The 10,487-nt window shown below is 47.6% G+C and overlaps 1 protein-coding gene across 1 annotated transcript; it reads left to right on the plus strand.

Moving 5' to 3' along the window:
* Positions 1-774: 774 nt before the first annotated feature.
* LOC119732798 lies at positions 775-7,462 on the plus strand. Its single transcript, XM_038206401.1, has 2 exons — positions 775-1,629; positions 1,725-7,462. Exons 1-2 carry the CDS (start codon positions 775-777, stop codon positions 6,567-6,569), a joined length of 5,700 nt encoding a protein of 1,899 aa, XP_038062329.1. The 3' UTR covers positions 6,570-7,462.
* The last annotated feature ends 3,025 nt before the right edge of the window (positions 7,463-10,487 follow it).

Here is a 10,487-nt window from a genome sequence, read left to right on the forward strand (position 1 = left end):
CTGTATGTATAATCACTTAGTAACTTTATGAATGGTAGCATAGAGCATAATTGTAGATAGAAAAGTTTGTTCATTTTATTCTATAAACTTGGGTAAAGCATGGAGCTATAGGGAATGCCTATATGTACTGCACACACTGTCCCTACACAAGGTGACTCAGCCTAGGGCTGCCACATGGTCCTGGGTGGACATTCCACAGACAGGTGGTCACTCACTTATTTAGCTCTGGTGGTCTGTCCAGGGGTCTGTTTATTAGCAACTAGGGAGGATAGGCACGGGGGAGCTAGCATGGTTAGAGTGTTTCATTACCACTCGAAGTTAGTGTTTATGCCTTGGAGGCAAGGGCCAGGCTAAAGTCTGTTGCCATAGAGACAGCAGTGGCGGCCAAACGGATTTTAAGTTCTGCTTCTCATGGATTTGTGGCCACTCAAATTCTATGTTGTGTTTCAAGTTTACTGTACATGTATATTATTAGAGTGTCTTGTCACATTTGGAGTACTGGATGGGATTTAGCTCATTTATTGAAATTGCCGTTACTGATATTATGCCCAGTAAGTTGATTTAGTAATTAGCAGATTCATGGCAGTGTATGCATTGAGTGATCAGCATATCCAACATAGTTCCCCTCTGCCATCTCTTTTCAGAATAAACAGAACCAATTCGAACCTATAGAGCTTCCGCTTACAAGTGTCAGAAGTGGGATTGGTGGTTGCTCGGAGTACAGTCAGCTACTGGAGTTTGGTAATCATCCAGTGAGAATCGCAAATTACCACGATGCCGGCTGAAACCACGGTGAGGGTACAGCTCAGTAAATCGGACCCACCTAGCAAGTTCACCCTCAGTGGGGGTAAGCTGCCACTGGCAACCTTACGAGTCAGGTTCCCCTATGCCACCGGGCTGGCGCACAGTGTACAGGAGGAGGAGATCATCCTTCCGCTTGAGCAGGACATAATACAGCCACCCCTGGATGGATGGGGGGAAGAAATCTTCCAGGCCATCATCCCTGCGCAGCACGGGGAGACCAAGCAGGCAACAGTACCAGCAGCCCAGGGGTCTGTTGTACTCGCCCCAGAAAGGAAGGTACCCATTTTTGAGGGTCGGGAGGAGGCAGCCGGTCGGTCAGTGCCGATTGATGAGTTCGTGACAGCCATGAAGCATGCCTTTGACCGCTATGCAATAATGCCGCATCAACGCAGTCATTTTCTGCTGGAGTCACTCAGAGGTAGTCCACGGATAGAGGCAAAGGCACTGATGAATGATGGGGCTGGAGTGGAGGAGGTGTTGAATTATCTGGTCAGCTCCTATGGGGAAAGTCTCACCAGCAGTGAACTACAGCGAAGGCTGTTGGAACGCCGCCAACGTCCATGTGAAAGTGTGAGAGATTTCTCTGTTGAGATCCAACGACTTTTTCTGCGGCTGCAGAAAAAGGACGCCAAGGTCTACCAACACCCAGGCCAAATGTTGAAAGAACAGTTTGTTGATGGGCTAAATGCGGAGGGCCTCCGTCACTCATGCCGTGACCTGCTCGACCGCCGACCGGACATTACTTTTACAGACCTGAAGAACTGGGCCGTCAAGAGGGAGGAGCGGGAATCGGCCCGTGACCCTACCACTGGAGCTGTGGCAACCGTACAGGTGGAGGAAAACCCAGTAACCGTGCTACAGAAGAAAATGGAGAGGCTGGAGGAGGCGATAAGGGGCCTCACCACCCAACCACTGCCCAGGGGACCGCCCCCAAAGACAGCTGGGCCAGAGTGGGGCGCGAGGCACTGGAGAGCCCAAGCTCCTCCGGGACCCTCACCTACATGGATGGAGTACTCCGGCGACAGTCAACCACCGCCAACACCGCCAACACCAACAGCAACCCTTCTATGCTTCAATTGTGGAAGCCCGGGGCATTTTGCCCGCAATTGCCCGTTCCCACGCCAGAGAGGCCCACAACGCCAGCAGCCCAACTCAACCCAGCAACAGCAACAGGTAAACCAGCACCCTCGGTCGTCGGGAGCCAGACAACCGGAGGGGTGGAGTGCGGCTCAATAGATCACCAATTTTTTGATAAGGCAGTTGCAGACTGCTTCTCCGTCCATGTTTCATTTGGTCCTCACCAAATCCCCTGTTTATTGGATACTGGGTCAATGGTTACTACAGTCACAGAGTCGCATTACAACAAACACCTTAAGAGTCATGGGTTCACATTGAAGTCCATCCCAGAACATTTTCTGCTTCAATCAGCGAATGGGTCGAGCATACCTTATGTTGGGTGTTTCGAAACAGATGTGATGGCGCTTGGCGTCTACATTCCCACAAGGCTGATACTTGTTATTAGAGAGGTGCGTGGCCGCGCATCCACGCACAATACACCACCTTGCATCCTTGGCATGAATGTATTGGCAGAGTGTTGGAGCCGTCTTGTGGCAGATCATGGCCAGGATTATTTGCAGAGGCTACACACCAACACCCAGAGGACAGCGTGGGAGAAGGCAATGACGGTGGTGAAAAAACGACTACAGTTTACAGACCTGGACGGCCCAATCAGTCGAGCGTACCTTCCCCGAGGCCCAGCTATCGTGCTGCCAGCTGGCCAGATGATGGTACTGCAGGTATCTGCTCGACCCGGGCCAGATTGCATGAGCTACCAGGCAATCCTCGAGCCTCATGAAGCGACCACCCTGCCCAACTCCATTCAAATCGGCAGGTGTCTAGTTACAGTAACAAAAGGCACGTTTGTGGTGTCAATCACCAATGATAGTGCCTTTGATGTTCTACTGCCAGGTCACACATGTGTGGGTACTCTGTATCATGGGGAGTGGATGGAGCAGCAGGGGACCGATGCTGGCGATCCGAGCATTGTCACCCAAGACTCGGCCAATCACCAAGCGTGGCAGACATACTGCTCGTCGATGGCATCCGCCACTGAGTCTAGCAACCCGCAGAAACCTGACATTGACATGGGGAGTCAGCTCAGCGGGGAAGAGAAACACCAATTTCAACAACTTCTACAGCGATATGAGGAGGTGTTCTCCAAACATGATCGAGATCTTGGCTACACTGACACAGTGAAACACACTATCCATACTGGCGCTGCGGCCCCCATTCGGCAGCGATATCGGTCTCTCCCTCCATCGCAGTACCAAGAGGTGCGTAAACATATACAGGAGCTGTTGGAGGCAGGAGTAGTTCAGGAGAGTGTCAGCCCTTGGGCTTCCCCAATCGTAGTCGTACGGAAGAGAGACCAATCTATACGCCTGTGTATTGACTACCGGCGACTGAACGCAGTCACAACAAAGAATTCTTTCCCATTGCCACGCATAGACGAATCCTTGCAAGCGCTGGGTAAGGCGAAGTATTTCAGCGTTCTTGATTTGACCTCTGGGTACTATCAGGTGGCCATGGCAAAAGAGGATATGGAGAAGACGGCATTTGTGACCCCTTTCGGCCTTTGGGAGTATACCAGAATGCCATTCGGGCTGTGTAACAGTCCGGCCACATTTCAGAGACTAATGCAGCGGTGTCTTGGTGACCAGGCCTTGTCGAGCTTGCTTATTTACTTAGATGACATAATCGTTTTCTCAACCACTTTTGACGAGCATCTGAAGCGACTCGAGTTGGTGTTTTCCCGACTACAACAGCATGGCCTGAAGGTGAAGCCAGCAAAGTGTTCTTTCTTCAAGACAGAGGTTAACTATCTGGGTCATCTGGTGGTGGCAGGTGAGGGAGTAAGGCCAGATCCCGAGAAGATTGCAACTGTAAAGGACTGGCCTCAACCCACCACGGTCACTGAGCTGCGGTCGTTTTTGGGTTTCACCGGCTTTTTCCGGAAATTCATCTGCCAGTACTCAAGCATTGCCTCCCCCTTGTTCGCTTACCTTAAAGGGCCGATGAAAAAGGGCAAGACCAAACCAAGACCCCCAGGTGGGAAGGTTGATCTGGATGATGCTGCAGTATCTGCAATATCGACCTTAAAGACGCGGCTCACAGAGGGACCTGTTTTGCAGTTTGCCGACTTCAGCCAGCCATTCGTTGTCGAAACTGATGCAAGCTCCACTGGTCTTGGGGCTGTTCTGTCTCAACAGCAAGAGGACGGTTCCAAGGCAGTCATCGCATACGCCTCGAGATCCCTACGTCCTGCGGAGCGCAACGACAGGAACTACTCGGCGTTCAAGCTCGAGCTGTTGGCTGTCAGATGGGCTGTCTGTCAGGCCTTTCGGGATTACTTGATGGGCAACAGATGCACTATCTACACTGACCACAACCCCTTAAAATACTTGGACACAGCTAACCTCAGTGCAGTTGAGCTGCGATGGGTACAACAGCTCTCTGCATTTGACTACCAACTAGAATACCGCACGGGAAAGAGTAATCAAGCTCCAGATGCCTTGTCTAGACTCAATCCAAAATCCCCAGATGAGCCACCCTGTCTTCAGATTGGTCCTGAGGTGGAGATCTCCTCTTGTGCAGTCCAGGCTATATGTGGCAGTGTTCACGCTAATTCCGACATTCCCCATGCCCTCCTCCATCATATACGAGTTGAGCGCCATGAAGGCAGTCAGTGTCTTCCAGGCTACACTGCTGAAGAGCTACGGTCACTTCAAGATAGGGACATTATCCTCCACAGAGTTCTGACCTACTTTGGGAGAGGTCACAAACCAAACAAACACGAGAGACGGGATGACCCAAGAGAAGTGGCTGCAATCCTGAAGCATTGGAACCAACTCTTGTGTAAAGATGGCGTACTCTACAGACGGTCAACCTTCAGGGGCGGTGTACAGAGTGAACGCCTTGTGACTCCAGCTCAACTGCAGGACATTGTCCTGAGTTCCTTCCATGATGACATGGGACATTTTGGTGCACGGCGAACGCTCAAGCTGATTCAGCCACTCTTCTTCTGGCCGAAGATGGAAAGTTCTATCAGATCATGGTGCCAGCGATGCGAGAGGTGTGCAGTGGGTAAGCGACCCGTTCGTCATACCAAACCACCCATGGGGAACCTGCGGGCCACTGCACCTTTGGAGGTCATCGCCATGGATTTCACGGTACTCGAACAATCATCCAGTGGCTATGAGAATGTACTTGTCCTAACAGATGTCTTTACCAAGTTTGCTTGGGCAATCCCAACGAGAAATCAACGGGCTGACACCGTGGCTAGGGCACTCGTCAAGCATCTCATAACGCCTTTCGGGGCTCCGCTGAGACTCCACTCTGACAATGGGAAGTGTTTCGAGGCCCAAGTCGTGCAGGAGCTCTGTCAGCTCTACGGCATTGGACGATCTCACACTACCCCATACCACCCCCAAGGTAATGGTCAATGTGAACGTTTTAATAGGACATTACACAACCTCCTGGTGACCCTACCTGACCACAAGAAGTCCAGGTGGACAGAGTATCTTCCCCAATTAGTGGCCATGTACAACAACACAACCCACTCCAGCACCGGTTATGAGCCCTTCTTCCTGCTGTTTGGGAGGACAGCTCGGCTACCTCAACACCTTACTCTTGGGGTGGATCACCATCAACTTGGGGGAGTTAATGCACAGCCTTATGTAAAGAGACATGCTAACCAGCTCGACCTGGCACGCAAGATCGCAGTCGCCAATCTCGATAAGGCTGTCAAGACCAGAACGGCAGCCTACGAGAAGGACGTCTTCGAGAGACCCCTTAGTACTGGCGAATATGTCCTTGTTCGCAACCGTAGTCGCCGTGGCAGAGCAAAGATCCAGAACTTTTGGGAGGAGACGCCTTACTTAGTCGTTGGGCAACCTTTTGAGGGACAGCCGGTATATGAGGTTCGCAACTTGGCGGGTCTCAAGAAAGTTCTGCATCGTAGTGAGCTGAAGCACTGCTCGTGGGAGGTCCACCCAGTAGCAGCTGAACCAACCTTGGGAAGTAGCACAGTTACGAGTGCATCCGACAACTCCACAAGTCAAAGCTCCTCCGATGATAGTGCCACACATTGGGGAAAGATCACCTTGACGGCTGAGCAGAAACCAAATGTTGTAGCTCCGCCACCTCCCCACCAGCCTGGAGATGAACAACCCAATATGGACCCCACGACACCTTTGAATGTGCTGCCCATTGATCACCACCTTCCCCAAGAACTAGAACAACCCAAGGATGACCAGAGCGATATAATTGGTGCTGAGCCCCTCCCTGATCCAGAACTGATCACCCTTGACCCGCCGGAGGAGAACACCATTTCCAAGGATGACCAAAGCGATTTAATTAGTGTTGAGTCCCTACCTGATCCAGAACTGATTACCCTCGACCCACCGGAGGAGAACACCATTTCCAGGGATGACCGATTGACAGCTGCACCGACTATGACACAGGAAACTGAGGGGACACTGACTAGTGGTCCCAGCAGGATGCACACATCGGATAGTACAGAGCCTGGCCGTAATGACTCGGCAAACACCACAGTGCGACCCCGCCGTTCGAAACGGACGACTAAAGGGCGGCCCCCAACCAGGTACCAGTTTACTAGTGTCCTCCGGCTGCTTGACCAAGTGAGGAAATTTGCCACACAGACAGAGATAACCTCCGGGACCGATTCCGACATTGACTCTGAGTAATGCCAGTGCACCCCATGCCAGGACTGTTGCATGAGCACGCTGAACTGAATGATATCATCAGTGAACCCTTCATGGGCATTGCCTAGTAGCATTTGGCCAGCCTTGTTAGTTGCCTATATAATCTTCCTATTGACTCTAGATGCAATGTACGTTTAGCTTAAATGATTAGCAGATATAATTTTGTAGGTTTCTTGTGCACTGCATGTTAATTCTCTAGTCGTCGGGGGCGACGACCTATAACTTTGGGAGAGGTGTAGAGTTGGCGAGATAGCGCCCCGTATAGTGGTATTGCATCTAAAGCGTGATAGTCATAGTTGCTTTTCGATGCAGTCGAGGTGCGCTAGAGTACATTCATTCGGAGTCTGTCTTACATTTTTAGAAACCAGACCCTGTCTTGATGTATAGTTGTTGATAAGCAATGAGATAGACACTACATGTAGATGGCGCTGAAGACGCAGGGATATTTGTCATTTGCTATTTTGCAGGATTTATTGATGCCTGTAAATAGTACTTTAGAGACGCAGTGGATATACAAGCAGTGGTTTAGGATGCTTTCCTTGAACCTGTTGATAGCAAGTTTCTTATAATCATTAGTTAGTATTACCGTAGGATCGCAGTTTTATGTTCATTATTGAATTCTTTTCTAATATCGAAGTGCTGAAAGCTGTCAGACCTGTCTGGTGACATGCTTTACCTTGTATTGCCAGTCGTCGAGGGCGACGACCTATTAGTGCTGGACGATTGTAGGGTACAGGAACCCCCGTCCCTAAATGGTACTGCCCAGCCAAGTGGACAGAGGGCTGACTGTGTTGGCTATGCTGGTCATTCATGGCAGTGTATGCATTGAGTGATCAGCATATCCAACATAGTTCCCCTCTGCCATCTCTTTTCAGGTATGTACTAACATTTTGATATTTTATAATGGAATATACCCTGTAGATTTAGAAATGATTTGAAGTTATCCCAAAGCCTTGAGTTCTCTTGACAGTAACAATGAGTAGAGATTATCGCAAGTTTGATAACACCCTGTAATTATTGTTGGGATCTTGGCAGTCACATAAATGAATATTTTTCTGTCTACTTTTGGGCTTTCTGCCAAAGTTTAGTTTCTGAACATTCTACACTTCAGTGAAGAGTCAGAGTTTTATGGGGTGTCCGCATTGATGGTCAATTCCTTTGTCAGGATTTTAGCTAGTGAATTTGTAACTTAACTTGGGACTTGTAATCCCCAATTTCTTGGTGTCTCAAAAATCTTAGAATAGCTTTTTCAGATATATCTTCCACTTTTGTTTAACTGTATGTATAATCACTTAGTAACTTTATGAATGGTAGCATAGAGCATAATTGTAGATAGAAAAGTTTGTTCATTTTATTCTATAAACTTGGGTAAAGCATGGAGCTATAGGGAATGCCTATATGTACTGCACACACTGTCCCTACACAAGGTGACTCAGCCTAGGGCTGCCACATGGTCCTGGGTGGACATTCCACAGACAGGTGGTCACTCACTTATTTAGCTCTGGTGGTCTGTCCAGGGGTCTGTTTATTAGCAACTAGGGAGGATAGGCACGGGGGAGCTAGCATGGTTAGAGTGTTTCATTACCACTCGAAGTTAGTGTTTATGCCTTGGAGGCAAGGGCCAGGCTAAAGTCTGTTGCCATAGAGACAGCAGTGGCGGCCAAACGGATTTTAAGTTCTGCTTCTCATGGATTTGTGGCCACTCAAATTCTATGTTGTGTTTCAAGTTTACTGTACATGTATATTATTAGAGTGTCTTGTCACATTTGGAGTACTGGATGGGATTTAGCTCATTTATTGAAATTGCCGTTACTGATATTATGCCCAGTAAGTTGATTTAGTAATTAGCAGATTCATGGCAGTGTATGCATTGAGTGATCAGCATATCCAACATAGTTCCCCTCTGCCATCTCTTTTCAGAATAAACAGAACCAATTCGAACCTATAGAGCTTCCGCTTACATATATAACAGACATTATCACGAAATATCAGCCGTCACGTAGTTTTCGTTCGGCCGGAGTGCTACAGCTTACTGTTCCCCGCACCAATCACTCTTGGGGAAACCGGTCTTTCTCAATCACCGCTCCCGAACTGTGGAACAATCTACCCCTTGAAATTCGCCAGTCATCATCATTGTCTGTATTTAAATCTTCTGTGAAAACTCATATGTTTACCTCACGTTTTTGTGTTTAAAGTTGATGTTTATTACTTCTGTCACTAATTTCTGTTATTCAAATTTAACTTAATTTATACTGTAATTGTTTTGTATGTATTGTGCACCATGAGCGTCTTGCTTGGTGGATGTCGGCGCCTTATAAATGTTCATTATTATTATTATTATTATTAATATTTCCAAACATGTGTCAAGTGACACATTTTTGGAAATGTCTGTGAATTGGTCCCCCCCATGCATTGCTATTTGTACTTGGTTTGCAATAGGGCTTGCTCAATGACGTCCAAATCTGTAGGAGAGCTGCAACTGCGTATTTTACGCAATATATCATGCATTGCGCAGTGTTGAAAATGTTCCAAACATGTGCACATATTGCTTGAAATGTTTTTCGAATGTCGACGCGGCCGATACACGTCATGCAATTGGATGCTCAGTATGTTGATGCACGCGGCTGGTCTGTAGGAAATGACGTCACTTGAACAAGACCTATTGGGAATGCACAAATGGGTGACAACCTTCTCGCATGCTGTCAATTTCCAAACGTTTGTCAAGTGACACTGTAAATCCGCCCTTCCCCCATGCATTCTAATTTGTAATTGGTTTGCAATTTGGGGATCCACAAATGAGTGACAACCATGCATGATGTCAATTTCCAAACATGTGTCAAGAGGCACATTTGTGGAAGTTTCTGTTTATCTGCCCCTCCCCCCCCCCATGTGTTCTAATTCCCCCCCCCAAAAAAAATGTGTCAAGCGACACATTTTTGGAAATTTCCGTAAATCCCCCATTTGCTCTAATTTGTACTCCTGTCAGAGTCTTAATAATTAAAGATATCAGCTACAACTGATATAAACCACGGTTACTAACTGTCTAGATATCCGCTCTCCGACTCTGGCTCCCCAAAGTTTTTCTCCCCAAAACTTTGCTCTCCAAAATTTGGCTCCCCAAAAGTTGGCTCCCCAAAACTTTGCTGCCCAGCTCAGCTCAGCACCCCAATTTAATCAAGTTGGCTCCCCCAACTCAAGTTGTAAAGATCTCAGCTCCCCACACTGGCCAAAGCACTATGTGTAAATACAGTTAGAGATCAGCAGTAGAGTTCGCAGCTAGCAGTAGACCAACACCCATCAAAGAACCGTACCCAGAATGAACAAAACCTGCCCTATTTATACCCTATTGGCCCAGCGCGAAAATCAAAAGTACGCGCTAGTAAATAGGCCATGCCCATTTTGTAAAAATCACAGTATACTGAATTCACATAGCGATAGTTTCCCCTAAATTTCTCCAAAATTATACAGAAAAATATCACACAAAAAGGCTTAAATTAATCTTCAAGACATTCCTTACAGTAAATCTGTTGTAAAAATGTGAATAAATTATACTGAATCCCCAAAATGCCTACTTTTACAAGCAGTGAATGTAAACAAACCTTAAGTTTCTTGAAGAAAATTCAGTGATGTCACAGATATGAATAATCATGAGACAGTCACTGACTTACCCAACCTCGTTCCCATGGGTATGAGATCTTGCTGCGCCATGTTGTTTCCCATCATGCCTTGTGTGATCTCAACCCCTGGAATTGTGTAATTTAAATGTATCAAAATATGGCACATTATAATTAGGCTGCAGTTTATCCATTTTACGTGCCGACGCCATCTTTAAATTGTTAAAAATTGTGATTTTGAAGAATCCATCCTTTTAAACATAAGGTTTGGACATTGCGTTATTTA

Source organism: Patiria miniata, unplaced genomic scaffold (genome assembly GCF_015706575.1).
Source record: "Patiria miniata isolate m_02_andy unplaced genomic scaffold, ASM1570657v1 HiC_scaffold_25, whole genome shotgun sequence".
NCBI lineage: Eukaryota > Metazoa > Echinodermata > Asteroidea > Valvatida > Asterinidae > Patiria > Patiria miniata.